General features: G+C 37.5%; 2 protein-coding genes across 6 annotated transcripts in view; one reads left to right on the top strand and one right to left on the bottom strand.

The window, feature by feature from the left end:
* Positions 1 to 14,416, bottom strand: part of LOC108710251 (protein ZGRF1) — a 50,498-nt gene extending 36,082 nt beyond the window's left edge. Inside the window, exons 1-10 of one of the 4 annotated variants that reach the window (XM_018251405.2) lie at positions 14,287 to 14,416; positions 11,766 to 11,825; positions 11,615 to 11,695; positions 10,731 to 10,790; positions 10,096 to 10,272; positions 7,740 to 9,759; positions 5,794 to 5,948; positions 1,107 to 1,212; positions 565 to 668; positions 87 to 198 (exon numbers count right to left, since the gene is read on the bottom strand). In XM_018251405.2, coding sequence (XP_018106894.1) covers positions 87 to 198; positions 565 to 668; positions 1,107 to 1,212; positions 5,794 to 5,948; positions 7,740 to 9,759; positions 10,096 to 10,272; positions 10,731 to 10,790; positions 11,615 to 11,695; positions 11,766 to 11,786 — 2,836 coding nt within the window. In that variant the 5' untranslated portion in view covers positions 11,787 to 11,825; positions 14,287 to 14,416. The other 3 variants (XM_018251409.2, XM_018251412.2, XM_018251398.2) reach the window with 3 other exon arrangements.
* larp7.L (La ribonucleoprotein domain family member 7 L homeolog) overlaps positions 14,394 to 25,558 on the top strand; it is a 34,527-nt gene continuing 23,362 nt past the window's right edge. For both annotated transcript variants that reach the window (XM_018251420.2, XM_018251425.2), the window contains exons 1-4: positions 14,394 to 14,528; positions 17,840 to 18,052; positions 25,127 to 25,227; positions 25,331 to 25,414. In XM_018251420.2, the coding sequence (XP_018106909.1) occupies positions 17,845 to 18,052; positions 25,127 to 25,227; positions 25,331 to 25,414 (393 nt within the window). In that variant the 5' untranslated portion in view covers positions 14,394 to 14,528; positions 17,840 to 17,844. The remainder of the gene's footprint in view (positions 14,529 to 17,839; positions 18,053 to 25,126; positions 25,228 to 25,330; positions 25,415 to 25,558) is intronic.

Consider the following 25,558-nt stretch of genomic DNA (forward strand, 5'->3'; position numbering starts at 1 on the left):
GTCACCAAAATTAACTGCATCAAGATTTATTTTCTCTCTAACCTTAAAGGAATCCTAATATTTGTATCATGGAAACAGCATCTTACCTTGGGTGGCAGTTTGTGTGTCCTTTAACTGCATAGTCACATTTTCATACCGTGGTCTGAGAAAAATTGGACGATCTACATCTAGTTTTTCTTGAAGTATTGTAAGGTTTGGCTAAAATATGATAACATAAAGAGAGAACTAGTTACATTAGGCTCATATCACAGAGAGATTAGTAGCCACACCTTGTAGCTTGATAAGAAATACTTTTATATTTTCCTGTAAGGAAAGCATACCATTAGCATCTACTAATCCCTATATAAAACACAGGAAAATTACTGATAGGTCTGATAAGTAAATTTTATCTTTATTCTGATTTATGCAGCTACAGTTTGTTTACTTGATAGGGCCACATGGGTGATGAGGTTGCCCAGTTAATGTAGCAAGCTCAAGTGCTTGAAATGAACAGAGTTGTGGGCAGCTACAAATGTCATTGCTGACATCAGCTTTCTTTATAAAAAAAAAAATTTATGAAATAACCTTGATTGTTCCTCTGGAAGGCCACTGTGAAAGGTCCCAGTCACAATCGGATTCCTGGGTGCTTCTACCCCACTGAAGCAGAGGAAATGCTCTGTCTCGGGCAGCTGGAATTAAGACAGAAACACAGAACACAAAATGGTAAAAATAACTTTTTACAAGCTACAGATTCAGCAGTTAGCCTGCATTCTTAGTCACAGATAAAACATTAAGGGGCACATTTACTAACAATTGTATTTTGATTTTTTCCATGAAAAATTCACGGTTTTCCTATTTTTTTTTTTAAAAAGCTCTAAAAATTCAAGATTTATTAACTATGAAAACCACAAAAACTTCACCAGGTAAAAGTTGTCGAGGTCCGAAAGTCAGTGTAAGTCAGTGGCGACTGCTGTTGGACCATTTTAATTCAATTCAGACTTTTAGAGGTTTTCGGCATTTATATTTTTTATATGCCAATTCAGTTATTATAATGATACATTTACCATACTGACTTTTTTTTTAAACATCAATAAAAGTCAGAACTAAACAGGTCTTCTTTTACTTACGGTTATTACAATGGGTTCCTTGAGGTACATGCATTGAATCAGGCTTGGCTGGAAAATCCTCACTGAGTTCAACATGACATTTTTCCTCTGCCGATACAGTGCATAGCTGTAAATGTAATTTAAGATAATTAACTTCTGCTTCCTTTCAGCTAAAACAATGAGATTTAATTTGTTAAATTGTGTTACGGTGCAGTAGACTGTTTTTTAAGTACAGCTAAAGCTCAATATGTATAAAAAAATATATACCAAAAAATACCCAACCAGGCATGGTAAGAAGGGGTCGAAGCAGCAGAATGTGACATTCCCTATTTATAACTTGTCCAATCACACTCTAACTGAATCTGAGACACGTCTATTAAACAAAGGCTTATCGTTTGTCCCCACTGGACATTTCAATTCTTTGGACTGGGAGGTTGACTGCTTTAAATTTGGTCGTCTATTAAATCTTAAGGATCATTTCAAAAATAATATACAGGCGGCCGCTGCACCATCGTCCCTTAAACTAAAAAGTGTGTTTACTCCACCTACAACAAATTCGGCCATTAAGCTGTTTATGACTTTATGACTGTGGAAAACAATGTGGTTTCTGATCCTCCGGATGGAGTTCTTAAATATATGGACAATTTGACTAAAGCTGAACGTACTGCTATCAAATCCCTTATAAGTGACAACAGCATAGTGATTCGCCCTGCTGATAAGGGGGGAGGGATTGTATTATTGAACTATTGCGACTACAAAGCTGATATTGTAAGGTTGCTTTCGGAGCCAGGGACGTATGAGAGGCTACCTGGAGATCCCATTTCTAAGTTTGTTAAGCTAGTTCATAATGTCATTTTGAAGGCTTTTGAGGATAAAGTAATTAATGCACAATTGAAAGATTTTCTGTTTCAGCAATTTCCTAGCTGTCCGGTGCTTTACACTTTACCTAAGGTCCACAAGAGCCTCACCAACCCTCTCGGTCGACCTATTGTGTCCGGGCGAGATTCACTTCTACATCCTATAGGGATCTATTTAGATACCATTTTACAACCAGTTGTACAAAATACCCCTACTTACCTAAAAGACACACCACACCTTTTAGAGTGTTTAAAAGATATGTTGTTTCCCGACTCTGGACCGATTTTCCTTGCAAGTATGGATGTCGTTAGCCTACACACCATTATTCCCCATGACGATGGCATTAATTCTGTAAAAGCATCGTTGGAGGAGTTTACTAATTATACCGGCCCTCCCATTCCCTTTATTTTGGAATCGTTGAAATTAACTTTATCGTTAAATTATTTTCGTTTAGAAAATGACTATTTTTTGCAGACTTCTGGGACCACAATGGGGGCGGCCATGGCGCCATCGTACGCCAATCTGTATATGCACCAATACGAATTGAGGCACATTGTGCCTATGTTTGGTGACAAACTTCTGTTTTTTCATCGCTACATCGACGATTTGTTGATAATATGGGGCGGTACGGTTATTCAGTTCCAGGATATGGTTGAGACACTAAATTTGTTGGAAAGTCCAGTACGGTTTACCTATGCTATCCATCCTCATACCATCAATTTTCTAGATGTAACACTTTCGCTTAATAATTCGAAAGTTGATTTTTCTTTATATCGTAAACCAACGGACAAAAATGTCCTTTTACATTTTTCCAGTTGCCATCCGATTGCTATGAAAAAATCTCTCCCTATTTCCCAGTTTTGTAGGGTCTTAAGGAACAATTCTGTGGCGTCAGTAAGGGAGATACAGATAACCGAGATGTGGAATAGGTTTAAAGAGAGGGGCTATTCCCATAGTGTGTTAAATGAGGCTTTGGCGACAGCGAGGAAACGCCAGGTTGAATCGGAGAGAACAAGGGGAAATCAATCCGGGGTGGTTGTCAGTACCAAATACAATCAACATACTAAAACTGTGGGCAACTTTATTAAAAAACAATGGAATATATTAAAATCTGATGCTGATCTGGCCAAGATTTTTCCAGACCCCCGTTAGTCTGCTATAAAAGGGGTACTAATTTAAGGGATCTCCTTGTTAAAAGTGACCCTGTGCATTGCTATCTTAACCCTACGTGCACCTGGCTCTCCAATGCTAAGCCTGGATGCTACAGATGCCCTACGTGCACCTCCTGCAGATTTATGTCCCCCGGGCAGTCTTTTCTACATCCACATACGGGCAAACGATTTACTATAAGACACCACATTACCTGTAACACGACACACGTGATATACCTAATCACCTGCCCTTGTGGCTTGTCGTATGTAGGGAAAACTGATTTGACATTGAGGCTTAGGATGGACGCACACCGATCCGCAATTAGCACGGCCTTTCGAGACGGAAAAACTATGAAACCAGTAGCTAAACATTTCCTTGAACAGGGACACAGATTGCCTACTTTCAAATATATAGGCATTGATCACATTCCTCCGTTAAGGCGGGGTGGTGATCGGTCTAATATTCTATTACAAAAGGAGGTATTTTGGATTAAAAAATTAAATACCCTGTCCCCACTTGGCCTTAATGAGAATTGTCCCTTAACCTGTTTTCTAAAACAAAGGTGATCCCCACACTGCCCTTTTGCTAAGCCTATAAACTAAGTTGCTATTATACATACATAGATTTTTTTTAAAATTGTTACTTTTGTTGCCGTTCTAATATATGAACTAAAATTGAGACTTTGTTAGAAATGCTTCCTGATGTTATCTGTTTCTATACTCCATTAACTATTTAAGCTGCAATGTTTTTAAATCTATTCTTGTGTTTCCCTCTTTTTTGCAGTTTTTAATTTGCACTAAATGGTTAACGTCGCACATGCTGGTGATTGCTTTTCCTTTTCTTTGTACACATGACTCTAATCGGGGTTTGTGATTGGGTGAGTGGTTCTTCCTTTTTTCTATTTATATGTTACATTGTAAAACATTCAGTGTCTTGATAATGGTCCTAGAGGTGGACCGAAACGTTGACTAGTTTTAATGTAATTTAATAAATTTTTGATTTTTAATTAAAATCCCAGTATGCACTCATGCTTCCAGGAATAATATATATATATATATATATATATATACACACACATATACACACATATATCAAAAGTGAGAAAGGCTGAGGAGTCAGCCTAAACGTCAGTCTGCTACTTTTTTATTGAATACATTTTTGTTCTTTTTTAAGTGGATTTACCGCAGATAGTTCGATTGAACGAAAAATCATTCGATCAAGCAATTCGAAGGATTTTAATCCATCGATCGAATGATTTTTCTTCTACAAAAAAAAGCTTACAAAGCCTACGGGGACCTTCCCCATAGGCCAACATTGAGGTTCGGTAGGTTTTAGATGGCGAAGTAGGGGGTCGAAGTTTTTTTTAAAGAGTCAGTACTTCGACTATCGAATGGTCGAACGATTTTTAGTTCAAATCGTTCGATTTGAAGTCGAAGTCATAGTCGAAGGTCGAAGTAGCCAATTCGATGGTCGAAGTAGCCAAAAAAATCATTCGAAATTCGAAGTTTTTTTTTATTCAATTTCTTCACTCGAACAAAGTAAATGGGCCCCCTGATGTGGTCAGTAATCAAACGGATAGCTTCTTCGCCCTAATGACAAAAGTCAGGAACTAGTCTCTTACTGGCCAATATGGCTCATTATATGCTTTTGGTTGTGGTGTGGCCAAGTTGAGTAATTATCTTCATTTTAAAAGGGATGATCTGTAAAACTGCTCCATGTATGCATTTAGATAGTGACAGATACAACTGCATTGTCAGGAGTAAAAGGAAAGTGCACCATATACGATCTAGATTTATTATATACAATAAGAGGTAATTTAAGGCCATGGGTGCAAGTGATAGAGCACTAAAGGGCTGAAAATCAGACCCCTTAGTGTACATTCAGTAAGCACTTGCACTTGGGGCTTTGCTGTGCCCAGGACCTTACACCAGATTAAAAATGATGTGCAAGTTAGCAGATGAACATGTGCCCCCCACAGCCACCCCTTATGAATACAGCTCTGCCAAATACTATTCTGGTGTGATGAGTATGATGCAAACATGTAAAAAAACATAGTTGGTTTTGCAAAATTTGGGATTCTTGGTGTGTAAGTAAAGCAGTCCTAACAATGACCCATCTTCAAGAATGAGTGGTATCAACGCACATCAATTTCTATCAATATGTTTTTGTTAGAGTTTGGGGCAAAATGGGAGTACCCAAAAGGTAATGCAGTGGCACTAAGCATTGCACCCTGCATTTTATACAAGGCCCTTTTGGTTTCATGTTTAATATAACAGGTTATTATTTCAGTATAACTGGCAAAGAGGAGCTGCAGAACCAATAATTTAAGACATAATTTATAAAAATAAAGATTAATTGAAAAATGTGTTAGAATACAGCGGTCTACATCATATTAAAATGTAATTTTAAATAAAGCAGGGGCAGCTTCTGCATGTACTTGTTTCATTATTACCATCTTAATACAGACTTTTCCTCTAGCACTGTTACTATTCCTTGCTCAGTAACTGGTTTTAATGGGATCTGTAATCTTTCAGATAAGACACAATTACCCACCATTGACTGACATCAAGAAAAGTAGTGAAACTAGATAAAGAAAAAGGAAGACTATAGGATATGTTAATAGACAAGGGAAAATATTCTTCATCAGAATGTCAAAAGGCATAATATAATATAACCGCTACATAACAAAAATAGTTACCATCTTAAGTGGGGCAGGTTCAGGACACTGGAAACTGGACGTATTGTTAGAGTGAATGTCTGGTGAACATATGTATTCTGCAGTGGGAAAAAGTTTATCTTGGTAAAGCTCAGAGTCACACAGGAACAAATCATCAAGTATAGTCTTGCGATGATCTAGAATGAAAATAAGATGGTAATATTTGCCATAATATTGTTCTTCAGTCCCATAGCTTCTTGTACATTGTGGAACTCTTCAGAAAAACAAGAAAAAAAAAAGAAAATGCTTTCAAGTTCATCTGAAATAACCCCTTGTCTGTATCAAAGCCAAAGTTTTTTTGCATGCTTTCCATTAGTATATTTTGTGTGTGTGTGTGGGAAGCATGGGGGGGGGGGGGGGGCAGAGATAACTGTGCTAGGGCAAACAAAAAAAAAAAAACCTTCATCCTTTAGCAACATTGCCTAGTGCCAACATAAGATACAAAATATGTCTTCACTCAATGCATAGTTTATTGACACACCACATATCCATATGCACTGACTAAACACACTCTATGTACACTTCCTATACTCATTCCCTATAGTACATTTAAAAAAACATGTTTTATGTATGTTAATCAAACAAAACACATAATCCAAGCAGAAGGGCTACCCTATGGAACCATATATAAATGGAACAGATTGAGCTCCCAGGGGCAAAAGGGATAATACTAAATTGTTACTAATTGTACTGTTTTTTGGACAACAGAAATGGGACTAATTACAGTTGTAGCCCTGTAACTCTGGCTGCTTCCTTGCATGGCAGAAAAATTCAAAATACACCATCTTCATCTTTTTGTGTTAGATACCTTGCAGATAAATAATTTATTACATTTTAAAACGTAATTGGGAGGTTCTACTGTATTATAAAATTAGCTTTTTCCTTATAAAATTTCTTTTTTCACCTAGTATTATGTTCCGTCCACTGAAAATGCCCTTGTAGTCTACTTGCCAAATGTCAACAGAGAAACAATATAAGAATAAAAAAGTAGCACCAGCTACTGCTGCTTTTGTCTACAGCAGGGATCCCCAACCTTTTGAACCTGTGAGCAACATTCAGAAGTAAAAGGAGTTGGGGAGCAACACTGGCATGAAAAATGTTCTTGGGGTGCCAAATAAGTACTGTAATTAGCCAATCTACATTGAGTCTCTGTTTGGCAGTGTACCTGTTTTTTATACAACCAAAAGTTGCCTCCAAGTCTGGAATTCAAAAATAAGCTCCTGCTTTGAGGCCACTAAGAGCAACATCCAAGGGGTTGGAGAGCAACATGTTGTTCACGAGCTACGGGTTGGGGATCACTGGTCTACAGTATCTAAGTTTTAAGTGCCCACACAAAAAAGAAATCTAGTAGCACACGGATGTATTGAATAAAGTGTTTATTTAACCCATATACAGATTTACAGTCCCCATTGGTCCCTCTCCCATGCCTCTTATTATGAGACACCCAGGAGACAAAGGTTTGTAATGTAAATGTTTATGTATGTAACTTACAAAACTAAACAAATCTACATTTTTTTGCTTCAGAGAGCAAAAATTTATTTGTACAGTCACAAAGTGACCTAATGAATGACAAATGTACATACATATACACATGACTATTTGAAAGATAAAGGCTTTTATAGAAGCCCTGCAGAGGTTCAAAGGAACCTTTAGTGTAATAATATTGTTTTCCCAATTAAATAAATATTGGTTACTTGCAACTAAAACACATAGAATAGTAGTTTATAAATAAGAAAATATCTCCCAGCTGACTTGAAATTAGTTGCCAGCATCTGAATTTTAATGCAAATAAACAGACAGCTAGGGTGATAAAAAAAATCAGGGTGTGTAGCAGTTTGCTATAAAACATTACCATTCAAATAAAAAAAAAAAACTTTCTTCAAAAAGCTGTTTTTAAAATAAAAAAAAAAGAAAATTGAGATTCTAACCTTCCACTTCTCCATTCAGCTTATCTGTTTGGCCAGAACACTCATCTTCTTGAGATGTTGATTCAGAATCATCCTTTAAAATGTCTAGGCTCTCTATTGCATTGTTGTGCTTTGTCAGTCTTTTTAGAACGGAGATGCTGTTTTCTGCATTATTATTTTCTATGTTATCAGAGGTGCTTTCATTACACAAAATGTCTTCATTTGAATTATGCATATGATTTTCTAACAGTGGCATTCTAAATTGTGATTTGTTTATAGGACTCTCTAATATACAATTATTACTGCTTCTATTTGACTCTTGGGAAAGCTTTGAGACCTCCTTCACTACTGTACAATTTTCCAAAAGGCTGCTATTAAGCTGTACAATATTTCCCATGGATATATGCATAGTGTTTTCTGTGGGGTGCTTTTTGTCCTGTGAAAGTTCAGTTTTAATGTCAAAAGTACAGCCCAAATCAGATGTTCCAGGGAACTTTTCCTTGTGTTCTTCTTTCATTGCAAAGCCCTCATCATGTTCAACAGTGTTGGAGAGCACCTGTAAATTGCTGTCCTGTTCCACTAAACAATAATCCTTAATTCCGGATATATCAGAATCAACTGACAAGCCAGCTATATCTTTGGAAGGCATAATTTCATTAACTGTATGCTTTCCATTCTGGCAATGCAAAGGCATATTGTCCTTTTGACCTTTATGGTTTGTGAGGCCCTTCTCTGCTATCACTTCTTTTATATGAAGGCATCCTTCTGTAAGTATATTTGAATCCTCATCATCTGAGACTATGGAATCAAAACTGTCCATCAAGTTGAATGTGATTTCTGTCATTGCTGTGTCACTAATATCTTCTTCAGCAGAACAGATATTTGTATCAGGTATATTCAAAACAGGGGAAGCAACTGGTTTCTCTGATATGGTTGTCTCTCTATATGAACATCCATGATGACTGTATTTGGAGGAAGTATCCCCAAATGGTGGAGTAGCATATGGATGATTATCTGAATTTAGAATGCTTTCTTGTCCTACAAATCTTTCACAGTTACTTGTTTCTGTTTTCCACTGCAAATGTAATATGCTGGTCTCTGGACATGTTGAGAATTCAGTTCCTTCAGGTAACGGCGGTAGTTGGCATTTTTCAGACTCTATCCCCACTGAGCTTACACATTTCACTGAGGGCTGTGCTGATAACTGCAAACTCAGCAAAGAGCTCTGAACATTGTTGTCCATTACCATGTAAGCTTCATCAGAATCCAAAATATTTTCCCCAGAACTTTTCAGATTACTATTTTGGTTTAGAAAGTTGTCTAAGGAACTTGAAAAGCATTGCATCCTATTTGGGTCAACTGGTTCAACAGATTTATCTTTGTCAGTATTAACAGGATCTTCAGAATCAGATGGTGATGAATGCTCTAAGTATACATCCCACCGACTTTTTATAAAATTAGGTTCAATGGGTATCATACCTTGAGGATATTTAGGTTTTTGCCCAGCAACTACAAAATTGTTTTCTTTTTCATTCAAAGTTGCATCCTTTGTATTTAGCACATCACTTTGCTTAGAACCAGCATGCTTATTATAATGCTGCTTATTAGATTTAGAAAATGTTGCTCTGGTTTGCTGGGGAGGCTGGGGCTTTAATAATGCCAAAATTTGTGATCTGCTTCTAATGTTTTGTGCAGAACTATTAACTTCTATGTTGGAGGCTGCAGAAGAAGAGTCGTCCACTTTTTCACTTTCAGTAATCCACGTTGAATTACATGAATACGAGCATGAAAAAGAAGAAGAGAATGGTACATTGTGATTTATTTTGTCAGGATTGTTTTTCCAGGAGACAAGAGAACCACTATCAACTGGCACAATGGTTTCCGCATTCTTTAAGCGAGGAGTAGCAAACAGAGGTGATGTAGTGTACAACTGTGAAGGCAACGAGGAGCATGTTTGTGCTAGCACAGGAGATGATGTCTTTGTTATATCCTCTACCTCCAGAGAAGGCTTCTTTGAAACTTCACGTGGACCTTGAAAACCCTGAAATGAGACGATACATAAATAATATGTAGCATATTAAAAAACATATATATATATATATATATATATATATATATATATATATATATATATATATATATATATATATATATATATCATTAGGACAAAGGAGAGCACATCTATAGATGTGCCTGGGTGCTGGTTAAGAATTGTAAACAATTTAACAAAGAATGCTGCACTCACATACCGTATATCTTAGCAACAAAACAAATGTTTTTATTGAAAATTAAATTGGGATAAAACATGTTGGTGTTGGGCTTTTAAAAGTTTTCAAATCTAAGCATCATAAATATTATTTTTTTAATCAAAACTTACAGAATATTTCCTTTTCAGACCAACAGGATGAAGAAGACCAATAGGTTTCAAGGTGGTTTTATTGATTTTGGGAACTTCCTTGACTTCTGTAGCACTCTGTGGCACACCACCGCTTAAATCTTCTCCTTCAACTGTGATTAAATAACGATCACTTTCCAAGTCATCCCCTAGATTCAACTATAGCAGTAAATACCAAAGTTTATGTTATTATGTACTGAGAACACTGCAAGTTAATGTTATGACATGAAGGGCATACAAAAAAATCATGAATGCTAGCATCTTTAAAAGGAAGGAGATAGGGGGGGACATTCTACAGTGAGTAAAAAGCAACTAGCAAATTTAGTATCATCAAGATATTGTCAGATTAACAAATTAACAATCAGAACACCAGACACACTTTCACAAATAAATGTGTGGAAGAGAGGTTACTACTTTGACAATGAGTTGCCAGTTCCTGTATACTGTAAGTCATTTATGATCCTTACAGAGTTAAGGATGGCATACTAAATATCTTGTTATTTGTTTCTCTGGAGAGGGCACTTATTGAAGCAAAATACAACAGTGCTTCTTTTTTCAAGTGAAGAATATGAAAAAATGTTCTAAAACGGCACTTTAGTACCTTATTGTAGTACTACCTTATTTGTTTTCAAATAAACATTTTCCAGGCGTTGTCCTTTGTCATTATATAATGTTGCCTGTTATGAAGAGATTTCAAAGAAAAAACTATAAAAATGCACACACAAAGGATTATAATGTATATTATATACAATAAAATAAAGGAATGCATATCTCAAAGTTATGGTTGCATATTAGCCTGTTCTTCTGTCACGCAAACTGAAAACCAAATGCTGAGAACAATGAAGCCCCTGGACTGACATGCTTCCCTTACTCTAGAAAACCCCAAGGTGTCCTAATACAATGTAGTTCTCCCTGAAAGATAATTGGAGTATAATCAACAAAATGTTGACTAGCTAGGCCAGGGGGTCCCCAAACTTTCTTACTCGTGAGCCACAATTCAATGTAAAGAAAGTTGGAGAGCAACATAGGCATGCAAAAAGTTCCTGTGGGTGCCAACTTTAAGCTGTGATTGGCTATTAGTAGCTTCCATGTGGATTGTCAGCCTAAAGGGAGCTCTACTTGGTACTACAGATGGTTTTTATGCAACTAAAGCTTGCCTTCAAGCCAGGAATTAAAAAAAAAGCACCTGCTTAGAGGCAAACTGGAAGCAGCATCCAATGGGAGAGCATCATGTTATTCACAACTTTGGGCTGTGATTGGCTATTAGTAGTTCCTATACGGATTGTTAGCCTACAGCATCCAAGGGGTCGGAGATCATCATGTCGTTCACAAGCCACTTAGCCGGGCCTCACGCTAAAATATTTCTACCTGATTTTACTTTCATTCAAAGACTGTAAATCCTCAAGCCTGAATCAGCATAACCGCAAATACCCCTGGGAGTGCAGCAAAAAGTTATGAGCAGTTATTTACATAGTAACTTAATTATGACAACATTTCTTACCACTCTCCCTTCTGATGATAGCTTCAGAATTCCATCTTGCCAGGTTTTGGACTTTTTGGTCTTTTGGTGAGTGTACAAAACCTTAAAAGATAATACAGAAATGTGGATTTATTCTGAAAATACCATGCACTCAATAAATGAAGATACTTACAATAAATGCATGAGAAGTCATGGTTCTATTTCACAAGCTTTGAAAAAGTGTTTGAAACACCTGCAATCAAATGAATAACAGAGAGTAAAAAAAACATAATCAGTGCTAGAGGTGCATCTTTACAGAGTGAGTCAAACATTAGCAGTTTTACTGTATATTCCCAAGTAAATTCCTTTACTACAAGTCCAAAACCTAGAAAGTGCACAACATTTCAATGTATTGTACAGAAGGGCATTCAGGAAAATTATGTGTAACATCCTCATTTATGTAAGAGTCAAATTCATCTACAGAGAATCATTCTGACGTCCTGGACTCTTCTGGCTAAGAGGACTAAATATCATACCCTGTCCGAATTATTCTCACTGCATAAACTCCATGTCACTTACAGTATGAAGGAGAAAATATTGTAGAGTTTGCTGTGAATATATTGGACAAATGTAAACAAGAGTTTACAAGGCCAATATAGGACTCACCTACATTGAGATTTATATTTGTTGTAATAATTCTGTAAGTTCAGAAATCCTATTCTACTGAACAAGTTGTTTGATGCTATTTCATTCCAATTCTATCTAAACCTCTAGACAATAAGGGTAATTTTACTTACAAGTGTAGTGTGCAGTTTTGGATGCTGTGTTTCTTAACCACAATGCAGTGTATTTCCACAATTGCAGTGTCATTGGGTCTGCCACAACAGCAGTTGACGTGTCCATATTCAGTGCATATTGCACTAAAAATTGAGGGGTATGTAATTTCCAGCACTCTGTGTATCACACCATCCATTTTAGTGTGACCCAACTGTGTTGCAGTTGTAAATGAGCCTTAATATGTTCATGTGCTTTAGTGTTTTCTTGTGTTCTTTGTAGGAAAGCTTTGTCGGAAAGCAGTTGCTATGCTTAGCAGGGGGAGGCTGACAAAATCCTATTTCCACAAGATGGCACCTAAACCTTTTTCAGTGTGTGGCCATTGAAAGGATATGTAAACAGTATTCTACTGTTACAAAAATTTAGAAAGTGATCACGCTGTGGGGAAAATATACCCACCGTTTTGACAAGTGTTTAGTTGAGTTTATGCATAAACACTAACTGAAATATGTGTATTTCTAAGTTATACTTCGCCATAGATTGCAAAAGACAATTTCTGCTGTGCGAAAATTTCAAAATCATAATTTGTATACAGTTCAGAAATACTGGATATAATAGAACATGCTTTGTTTTATATATAGAGAGAGAGAGAGAGAGAGAGAGAGAGAGAGAGAGAGAGAGAGAGAGAGAGAGAGAAAAAAAGATATAGATATATGAAATGGATGTAGCAAGCAATGCCAGGGAGTAGCTGCAAGTACAAACAAGGTTTTGAACTGTATTAAAAAGGGCATAGATTCAAGGGAGGAAGGGGTTATTCTTCCACTTTACAGAGTGCTGGTAAGGCCCCATCTAGAATATGCTGTACAGTTTTGGTCTCCAGTGCTCAAACAGGATATTACTGAAATGGACATGGTCCAGAGAAAGGCAACTAAAAGGTATGGAAAAATCTTAGCTATAAGGAAAGACTGGCCGAGTTGGGGTTGTTCATGCTGGAGAAGAGGCTTAAGGGGTGATATGATGACTATGTATAAATATATAAGGGGATCGTATAATAATCTCTCTAATGCTTTATTTACCAGAAGGTCTTTCCAGCTGACACAAGGTCACCCATTCCGATTAGAAGAAAAGAGGTTTCGCCGAAATAATCAGTGAGAGCTGTGAAGATGTGGAATTCTCTCCCTGAATCAGTTGTACAGGCTGATACATTAGATAGCTTTAAGAAGGGGTTGGATGGCTTTTTAGCAAGTGATGGAAGATAGCTCATAGTACAAGTTGATCCAGGGACTGGTCCGATTATCATATTGGAGTCAGGAAGGAATTTTTCCACCTGTCAAAATGAACTTGACTTTTCGTAAATGTGTCCTCAAGGGGAATTAAAGTATTCTAGTTTTTTGTTGTGATATAGTCAGTACCGCCTATGCTATTTCAGTCTGCTTTACCCGGCTTTTGCCTACATCCATCATGTGTATACCACATTACTCTTAACTCATTGGTTATAGTTCTGGCTTAGTGAGAGTGGAACAATGACCATATGAGCCATAGACATCAACTTTCCCCGTTTCAATAGGATAATAATAAGACTCTGGACATTACATTACATTACAACCACTGCGCCAGTATCCTATCCACTGGCATTTGTACACCTTGTTACCATTCATAATGAAATGTAATTAAAAAACGCCCAGAACTTGATTATCATCCTTCTCCTCCTAATGACGAGCAGTTAGCTGACATATCTGGAACCATTAAACATATCATCCCTTTCTCCTGTGTCTGCCTTACCAGCTGTCACCCGAAACATAAACATTCCATCTTCCACGGTAAAGTTTTTTTGTACAAATCGCGCTTTTTTGACGTCATAACAATGCGCCAAAACTGCATGCGTTTTATTATGTTTTTGGTGTCTTTGTTGTGATGCAAGGTAACGTTGTACATTTTACCTTTAATCACACTAATTTCCCATTGTCCTCGCAAGCACCCAGCAAATCCATGACCGATATTTCGAGCCCTGGACGCTGATTCGTTTCCATAGCGACGCAGGCAGCTGCGGGGCAGCCTCTACGTCTCCGCATCTTGATTGGATCATCGCGAAGTTTTATGCGTCGCACGGCTGATGACGTTCAATTCATCCGCTGCATGTTTTTGTGCCCCGAATGACATGCGAAGTTATCAGGAAGAGTTGGTAATATAGTGACCGTGTTCTTGTTCTTTATATGCTTGATAGTGCTGTGATTATGAAAAATTCCAGTCTTGAGATTACTTAGAGCGCATGGATTAACGTGTAGCCAGATCTCTCCAAATTAGATGGTTCCTCTACTCAAACACCGTTTTGAGCAGAATGAATGAAACTATACCTTATACATTGACTAAATATTCTCAATGGTGTAAAGTTTGTTTGTAAATGTAATTGCACTATCTTTCTGGCTGTTTATATTCTCTGCACCTCTGGCTCTGACTCCTGAAACAATGCAGCAGACGACAACAGACCTGGAGAAGAACTGGCTCTGCAGAGACAGAAGTGTTAGAGAAAGGGATAAACAAATACTGCTTTCAGTTGCAATTACATTAAAAAATAACTTTAAAGCCATTGTTTTTTTTTTAATATGTATTGGAATATGGCTTGGAAATGGCACTTTCGGGTATTGTGCAAAAACGCTGTTTTTACAAAATTGTATGCAAATAGATAATGAAGAGCTGGCACATACCGGACTGCACTCCTTAAATTAATGTTGTTAAATAGTATTTATTTAAAGGGCATCTGTTGGGTAAAAGTGTTATCCCCAACCAAAGATGCGGGCTAATAGAAGCCGTATTTCTTTTGGGGATAATAGTAGGTTTTTAAATAAACAAATAAATGCCCCCCGCCAGCATTAGGCTACCCGCATCGAGAGGGAGCTCCCGGTGTGAGCAGCCATGACTGATCACTCGCATGCGCATTACGATCATGTGACGTCACGCACATGCGCATATTGAGCTATTCAGGGCAGCTTTTCATTATGCGCATGCGAGTGACCGGACATGGCTGTCTGTGCTGGCGGGGGAAAAACCTGTTATCCCCAACCAGAATGCGGTCTCTATTAGCCCGCATATTTGGTTGGGGATAACATTTTTACCCAACAGGTGCCCTTTAAGATAAATACTTTTTAACTACATCAAATTAAGGAGTGCGGTGTAGTATGTCTAAAGCTATTTGCATATCATTTGCCTCCCCAAGCTGAAGGTCTGGGGCTTGAGCACCTGGACCCCCCTTTCTTCTGGGTAAGTTAACCCCCATCCCTACCATACTCGACACTGAATGCTTCTCTATAAGCCATTGTTTCAAAATTCTGTTACTATCATTGTTACCATTATTTTCTATTAAACATATTGCTAGAAATTATGGTTTTTAATCTGCAAAGTTGCTGAAGTATAATCAGATGTCAACCATAAAAAGTCTGTGTGAACGGTTAACAGTTCTTTATATAAATGCATATCCCTACACCACCACTGACTGGATTGTTTGAAATGATGGTCTCTAAAGATTGAAGAACAGCAAATGCAAGTACCACTTCAAAAAGTCCAGTAGAAGGTCGATTCGTAGGGACTACAGGCTTTGTCATTTTCATGTCAATAATAGAGGAAATGATAGAAATGCTTTAAAAAAAAAACAAAAAAAAAAACAGATAAGCATTTTGGCTGGCAATATAAGGGCAACTATAAACCTTTAAATTTCCAATTGGGTAATCTCTAAACTAAGAGCTGTAAAAACGACCAAAAAACAGTTTTGTATATGTTCGTAAGGCTTCTAAATATCCAGAATGCCTTGTTAAGAATGATTTCTGGTGTCACAATCCAGTGGAATAGTATGTGTCATTTAGATTATGAAAAAAGAAGTAGACAGTGAGTGTAGCACTCCGGTAGAATAAGAATAATGTTGTAATATCTAGTGGACTTCTTGTGAAAGTTATTATTTTATGATGGTATATACAAAGTATGCAAGTTTGATTTGACTATAAAAATATTTTGATCTTCATTATATTAGGTCACACTGTCGTTGTTTTGTGTGTCAAAATATTGCTTGATTTTAGGACTAGGAACAGGAAACTTTGACAGCACAGCTATCGCTGAACTAGAACACTCCGCAACTGCCATTTGATCTAGAGGGGATGCTTGGAGTGTGTGTTCTGCAATATTTGGAGTGCTTAAGGCTGTCTGTCCTGCATATAGACTGTAACTGGTTACCTGTGAACACTTCAAGATGGTAAACTGTTTATACAGTTAAAAACAAGTTTTCTGAAGACCCTCCACAGTGATGTCAGTCTTGAGAAGGAAAGTCTTCTTCCACTTGGGGATGCCAAATGTTAGGCACCCCAAGTGATTGTATATACTTACCTGAAACCCCAGGCTGGTGCTCCTATCAGCAGAAAACTGCACCGGCCCGGGGTTATTCCAGCGAGCACCAAAAAGCGATCCTCTTCCGGCTTTTTCTTTCTTCTTGTGGCTGTGCATGCGAAGTAGAGCGAAAAGCCAAACTTTAACTAAGAAGTCGGCTATTTTATTCTACTGCGTTTGCCCCGGGAAATTTGAAGAATAAAGAAGCCAGAAGAGGATCGATCTGTGATGCTCGCTTGAAGAACCCCGGGCCGGTGCAATTCTCTGCTGATAGGAGCACTGGCCCGGGGTTTCAGGTAAGTATATACAATCACTTGGGGGTCTCTAACATTCAGCACCCCCAAGTGGAAGAAGACTTTCCTTCTTCTTTAAAGCATCCAATTGTGCCGCTTTCAGTTTTGCCTGGTAAATCAACCAGAAAAACACACCCAGTGACATTGCAGATGTCATTCAAGTTCACTTAGCAATGTGCCCATTGTATTTAACATGTACTGCTAATTACCATTGAGTTGTGAGGAGCAAAGTTTTAGACTGATATTCGATCCATAGAAGTAAAGAAACTTGATTAAAATAAATGTTTGTTTCTTAGTAGAGTTTGTCTTCTAGTTATTTTTTAACAGTCACAAACTTGAAGAATAGCTTATTTAGAAAAAAACACATTTTCATTCCTATAAAAGTTATCCTATTGCCTTACCATCCAGAGGTATTATCCATCAATGATTAAAATGATACAACCATGCACTTTGCATTGTGCTGACACCACAGACAGCAACTCCTTAGACATTTACTCCATGCATTGAGAGTCTGTAATACCTCCCTGAAAAGCATTGCTGTTGTGAAAATTACATAAAACCTTACCGTCACCTACTGCAGTCTATGAATGTACCCTTATACAGGTGTAAGGGTACAGATATAGTATTTAAACAAACTCATTATATTCAGATACACATCCTCATTTGTCCTATTACTCAGTCACCACTAGGGGTCGCATAAACATTGATTGTTGCTGTCCTGGTCTATGAGAATTTTCTGTTTTATTTCAGACATAACAAGCCATATGGTTTCATGTTCATGTTGATATCAATCCTTTAGATGAACAATTCTTTCATTTTATTTATTTAGAGAAGATGACTGAAATCGAAACTGACACCCCAAGCAACAAGGTGAAAGAAGATGAGAGTACTGATTTGAGGAAGGACCGTGAAAAAAAGAAACGGTCCCGTGTAAAACAGTTGCTTGCCGACATTGCTAAGCAAGTGGATTTCTGGTTTGGTGATATCAATCTGCATAAGGATCGATTTCTGAGGGAACAGATTGAGAAGACCAGAGATGGCTGTGAGTACTCTGTAGTGAATGATCCTTGTGCCATTTATTCTGTTTATTTTATATGGGAGACATCTTTTAGTGTCCCTCTAGAGCAGGGGGTCACCAATGTTTTTTTTTACCTGTGAGCCACATTCAAATGTAAAAAGATTTGGCGAGCAACACAAGCATCTAAAAAGTTCATGGGTATGCCAAGTTAGTGCTGTGATTGGCTATTGGTAGACCCTATGTGGACTTGCAGCATATAGGAGGGTCTGTTTGGCAGTACATCTGTGTTGCTAGCCACTGGTTGGAGATCACTAATCTAGAGTTTTCTTTTTGTGCCATATTCCATTCCTCTTGATGTAATCCACTAAAACCATGTTCCTCTGTGCTACTGCATAAGGTCATGGTCTTGGACAACTTTTATTCAGGAATCAGGAGCAGAATCTATAAAATCTTCATGTATGTAAGATGGTGTGTAAAACCATCCTGCATGTAAGAGTGCTCTTTAAAGATTTTCTTGATCATATCTGTATTATTGTCCCCATTATCATTGTCCCTCGACAAAAAAAAAAAGTGACCGACCCACCTGTAAAATAGTTATCCACATTCCTCACAATAGACATTTCAATAAAGTTTTATGCTTAAATCTGTGTTAGCTCTTGCAGTGAAACAAATATTTCAGTGTAGAAACTATAGTCCATGAAAAGTCACTATACAATATCACCAAAATAAGTTGTATGTTAGTTGGATAGCTACATTCACAGCATGTTACAATCATGGCTATCCATTTAGGATAACGTCAAATGTCTTTTTTTCTGGGAACTATTGCCTCTCCAACACCAAATATGGCACTATAAGTACCCAAAACAGCCCCATTTTTTGACGTGGGTCATTACCAATATAAACATATATACATAAAAATGCTCATGTTTTCCACAGGTGTTAGCCTTCAAAGTAATTTTGTAATAAAGTGGTGTAAAACAGTCTCAGGCCAGGACTGACAATCTGTGGGTTCTGGCAAATGGCAGAGGGGCTGCTGCAAAATGCCACAGAAAGTGACTATTAAGTGGGCTGGTGGGGGCTGTTTGGGCCTCTGTGTACTAGGAGTTCCAGGACCTATTTTGACTCCCAGTCTAGTCCTGCATTTGACATAGCATTAAAGTTCTATGACACTTAAAAAGCTTTGTGGGAAACATTATTTTTCTTGCCTTCAAGTAAGAAATTATGTATTATGGTTTTGCTGTTTGGACATAGCACACCTCTTTATTTGTAGGATCACTTGTTTCATACAAACTGGTCTCTTCTGGTTAAACAATGCAGCCCCAGGAAACTATCTTCCATTAAAGAGACCCACCACAGCTGTATTGTGTACCTTTAGAAATGAATGGCATGCTACAATTTCCTGGAATTTACCCTTTTCTGATCTCCAAGTGACATGTCGATCAACAGTCTAAATTTATAAAGACAGAAAAAGTAAAGCATTTCTTCTCCTTATCCTGACAAAAATTGTATTGTTTTTATTTCACAGTTTGATTTCTTAAAAAGGCAATTTTAGGGCCCAACTCTTATAGTGAACAGTAAGTGCTATGCACAATTGGTAGTCATGTGAACAACTCATAGAATTAGCAGATGAGTTTTAAGTTTTTTTTTTTTGTCAACTTTCTTTTTATTGAAATCAGATTTCACTTTTCCCGAAGGACTGTATACAAAACAGCATAATGCACAACACGTGAATGCATGGTACAATATATTGCTTGACAGGGGAAAAGATATAGGAAAAAAAAAAAAAAAGAGAAAAAAAACATGAAAAGAAAATGAGCCATAAGTAAAATGATCCACTGACGATTTGAAAATTAGCACTAAACATGTCACATTTGGTATCTCTAGAGCAAGTTGTTGCCATAAGCCTCAAACATTAGTTAAACACACACTCAAGGAGAGTGAAATGAACTGAACTCTGCCCATTGCCCCATTCCAACTCAAAGGGATATGAACGACTCCTTATGAAGGATCCAAGTGTCCCAGATCTCGGTGTATTTCTCCATTTGGCCATCAAGAGTTTTAAGTTTTTACAGACATTGCCATTTGTATGTAGAAAGATTAAGGCTAGGGCCAGACTATGTATAGCAATGCAGATTTTCTGCAGGCGGAGAATCTGCTGCCCTGCCATGCCCCTTGCATTTTCAACTGCAGGTGGATTTCGGCACAAAATGTCACGTTTCTGTGCTGAAATCCGCCATGTCTGCCTGCAGACCAGGACCTGAAGAGCAGCGGATTGTCGGCCTGCTGAGAAACTTAGGCTAAGATCCACCATCATCTAGCCCTGGCCTAAAACAAAAAAAAAATTGCATTCCTGATCATAACATTGTAAATCCTTCTGACAAAGTGAGGTAATAAATAAGTTCCAATTCTTCCCTTTTTTTTCCTCAACTTCCTCTTTAAAAGCTGAATAGAGAAATATGCATATTGAAGGCAAAGAAATGCATGGGCTTTTATTCTCAAGTCAATGGGGGTGGAATTTTTTTCCTGTGCCTTTTGGCACAGGTTCATCAAAATGTGCAATTCTAATTGGGTTTCTTCAGGGCATGGCTGTTGTTGTGGTAGGGGCATCAATGCAAGTTGTACTAATTGCTGTTGTGTATATTTCCGGTTTAGAATGCATGCATGGATTTCAATATTGAAATCCAGAACATATTGGTAAAAGAAATGCGATAATAATGAATATAAATAAGATTATTAGGGGCACAAGTGTGATATTAGAGCTCACCATAGAAAAACTCACCCCCTTTCTATTCATTCCTATGTGATTTTTTTAGAAGCATATTTATCAAATGGTAAACTCTAACTTTCACCCATTTATAATTACAAGTCTGCAAATCCCATAGGAAAACAATGTGGGTGAATTTTTCTGTGATGAGTTCTAATTTCACACTTTGATAAATCTGCCCCATAATCTCTCTATGCCCTTTTCTCTTTGGTTGGTGCTATTTTGCCCCAGAAGTCAATATCTCTATCAACATTTCGTTATTTCTACTGACTTATTCTCACCTGCTTTACAAGTACATTAGAGGACATTATAAACAAATAGCAGGGGATATTTTTTCCCATAAAGAGGATCACTGCACCCGTGGGCCACTCATTTAGACTACAGAAACAGAACTTTCATTTGAAGCAGCAAAGGTGGTTCTTCACAGTGAGTTTGTGGAATGCCCTGCCGGATGATGTTGCGATGGCTGATTCTAACAATGCTTTTAAGAGGGGCTCGGATGTTTTCTTGGACAAGCATAATATCCAAGGATATTGTGATACTAAAATTTACAATTAGATACATACATTAGATACTGTATATCAATATTACATATTGATATACAGGTATGGGATCCATTATCCGAAAACCTGTTATCCAGTAATCTTCGACTTATGAAAAGGCTGTCTCCCATAGACTCCATTTTATACAAATAATCCAAATTTTTACAAATGATTTTCTTTTTCTCAGTAATAATAAAACGGTACCTTTTACTTGACCCCAACTAAGATATCATTCATCTTTACTGGAAGCAAAACCAGAGTTATTTAATGTTTAAATGATTTTCTTATTAGACTTACAGTATGAAGATCCAAATTACGGAAAGATCTGTTATCCGGAAAAGCCCAGGTCCCGAGCATTCTGGATAGCAGGTCCCATACCTGTATATAGTTTATGTGAGTGTAGGTAGAGGTCAGTGTATGTGTGTGTGTGGACGCTGGGTTTCATTTGTAGGGGTTGAACTTTATGGTCTACGGTCTTTTCTCAACCCAAACCAATCTATGTAACTGTGCTTATAACTTTCATGGTAATGTCTATATGTTCTGTATAACTTACTGCAGAATAGTGATGGTTAATAGTAAGGATGCCCCTGTAGCCTGCCTTGTCTCACCAGCCAGTGAAGGCACCGGATCCCCACACTCACTCAGCATATAGACACACAGCCGCTGAGAAAAGGACTTGTGGTCCTAAACTTCTGTTATTCTGCAGTGCAAACTCAGTAAAGTTGCTGCACAACACACAGTAACTAAAGCAGAGCATATACAACATATTGCAGAGGCGAAATTAACTTCTAGAACAGAGTGTTATACTTTTTCACTGACAGAGCTCCATAGGTCTGGGGAAGGACCAGACCATTTGGCTCTATTCACTAGGGGGTCTTGGAAGGGCTCATTATAGAGATATAGTCTGGTATACATTCTCTACCGATGTAATCTATGATATCAAACAATGAGGTTTAACTTCTGTCAGAGATCAAATAACCTGTTTTGGTCCTTAACATTAACAAGTTCCTGTTGCAAATCCTGGTAAGTGTGTTTGGTACAGCCCAAAGGTTTTCCTTCCTATTATTCCTTTTAACCTTTAGTGAACCAGAAATCAGGGCCGCCATCAGAAATTGCAGGGCCCCATACGAAAAAATTTCCTGGGCTGCGCCCGCCACAAGCGCCACGTACAGGTCCGCCCTCCCCACCCCACAGGTCCACCCCCCACCACACACTAAAGAAACAAAAAAACATTGGTGGCCATGGTTCCCACATGTTAATAAAAAATTAACAAAATATTGGTGGTCAGGGCCTTCCAATTGAAAAAAACATTTGTGGTCAGGGCCCCCCCTTTAAAAAAAACACTTATTAAAAAATATTGGTGGCTAGGACCCCACATGGGAAAAAAAAATTGGTGGCCAGGGCCCCTCACGTTATAAGAAAATTGGTGGCCAGGGCCCCGAGCGGATCTTATAGTATATGGCCACATTTAGAGCTGCAGTATTTCTGGTCAGGTGATCTTTGAGGCAGCACACAGACCATCACAAAATGGTGGTTCAGGACAAGAGATGTAAAAAGGCAATATTTACTTAAATATATATTGCAGCTTGATAAGATTTTTAAATATGTCACTTAATAAGTATCTATTGCTAAAGTATTCATTTGGGGGGTACAGTTTTCCTTTAAATTCACGTAGTAGTGTTTCTGAAGCAAATACACATTTACCAGTGCATGCTAACTGCATATTATATGTTATCTACGGTACTTTAAAACGCTTTCATTTTTTTGTTACTGTCCCTTTATTATACTAATGTATTTTTCATTTTGATTGAAAGACGTTAAGTACATAACATACAAGGTATTTTATCACTGCCAAAGCTCAAACATATAAACCATGTATTTGGTACACACTTTAAACTACTTAAACCAACTACATGAACAAAATAAAAAAAAAAAACAACTGGAAAACCTAAAACAACTTCTATATTAATTGAACCTGGCATATAGCTGTAGAATAGCTTGTAGTTAAATACAATCCAAAATGAACTAAAGTATTGTTCATAGAAACAGAAGTGCTTCTGCCATATCCTCCTTCATAGAAGCTCTTAAATCTGATTATTTTCAGTACTATTATAGTTATTAGGAGTTGGTACAATTTTGTCGACTCCAGATACCCAAAATTGTTTCCAACTCCGCAGCACTGGTATTTTGGATTCGGCTGAACACCTGAATCCTTCGTGCACTGAACTAAATCCTTATTTGCAAACGAGGGATGGGAAGGGGATAAAGAACCGTTTGCACCTAGGAATTTTTTTACTTCCTTGTTTTGCGAATCCTGTTGAAAAAGGGCTTAGGACTTAGGTCTAACACATGTGATTACTTAGTTCGATAAAGATGAATTTCAGAACAGCCAACCCCGAGGGGCTTATACACTCAGTCGGTCACTTCCTCCCCTTCAGAGTTACGGAAGGAAACCAGCGCTCATCCAGCACGAGGTATAGACAAACAGAGGGGCAAGAAAATGATTCTCATATAGTGCAGTATTTTTACATAAATATAGTACACCCCTTTGTGAGATTAGAGTACTTCTAAAAAGGTGCCCTTTTCAAATTATGCTATTTGCCGTGTCACTTATTAGAATTCACACAGTGAAGTGAATCTTATGTGAGGGTACTCCCGAACGTTTAAATGAGGTTTAGGCGTTTAGAAAGATAGTTTAACGGTCATCTTCTCAATTCTCTCCAGACTCTGTGGCTTTAAAACAATGCGCTGACATAGTGTAAAATCGTCACTTTTTTAATCCCAAAAATAACATTAAAATCACACTCACAATGTTACTGTTAAAATTTTCGCATTAAAACAAAGTCACCACTTCGCCGTCTGTTGGAGTCACCAGGCAGCCAATGTAGATGGTTTGGCCGGCGTCTCGGCCGCCTCGTGTATCCCAGTGCGCTCGTGGATGACGTCACTGCCCGACTTCCTCCCCTGTTTTACCTCCTCCTCCTTCCACACAGTTTCCCCGCTTTTCACTACCTACCTATGCTTTCATGTTGCATTAGTTATTAATCACCCTACCCCTCTTCCTGTACTTAGCTCCACATTGTAGAGTTGCAGTGTAGTTTCATATATACAATGTTTGCTATGACAGAGCAACAGATAAGTATCCAACTTATCAGACATGCGCCCAGAGCATCACAGACGCTACATCGTCCCTCTGCGTATTCACCAACCTGCACCAAGGTAAACACAAATGTTTTTTCCATTTTTTAAAATAGAAAAAGACCCCTTACTATCCGCAGTATTTGTGCTTCCACTGGCTGTTTAAACAAACCGTGTAGAATGTACCACTTAGAATGTACGGGCTAATTGCTGCAGTCCGCCACACTCTTCATGCGATCTCCAGCGCTGACACTCTGGTATCTTTGTCCCTTTGGCTGCACTGAATCGATCTCTAGCGCTGACACTTTGTTACCTAATAATGTCGTTAAGTCGCATTGATACTTAATATGTGTTAACGATTCTTGTAATTTAGTTTTGGATAAAACAAAAGATAATTTTTTCCTGTCCATTGCAACCCATGCTAAAACAGTGTTACCTTATACAGACTTTTAGACTTTTTAGAGAGAGAGAGAGAGAGAGAGAGAGAGAGTTTTTTGTGTTATAATTAATTGTCCATAAGCTCTACATACATTAATGAACACATTTATTATATATATATATATATATATATATATATATATATATATATATATATATATATATATATATATATATATATATATATATATATTTATATTATCCTTTTCTTCTCAGACATCGATATATCATTACTGGCCTCATTTAACAAGATGAAAAAAATAACTACAGATTCGAAGCTAATCGCAAGAGCAGTAAAGAATTCATCTGTTGTGGAAGTGAGTAACAACACTGCCTTTGGAATGACTGTTAATATGAAAGAAAAATGTAAACATATATGCTGTTATTAAAAAATAAATTAACAAAGCCTGTGACTTTCAGCTAAATTTGAACGGTACAAAAATAAGGAGACGTTTACCTCTTGGAGAGAAACCACAGGACGTGGACAGTCGCACAGTGTATGCGGTAAGAATATATGTGTGTTTTATAACTTTTGCTATATTCTATCCTATTTGTTCTATGGAAACATCTGGGGAATACTTTTTACTATTACATGGTCACGTTCAATTATAAGAGATATTGAAGTTGGCTTTTTCACATCTTTGGATG

This window comes from Xenopus laevis, chromosome 1L (assembly GCF_017654675.1).
Source record: "Xenopus laevis strain J_2021 chromosome 1L, Xenopus_laevis_v10.1, whole genome shotgun sequence".
Taxonomy (NCBI): Eukaryota; Metazoa; Chordata; class Amphibia; order Anura; family Pipidae; genus Xenopus; species Xenopus laevis.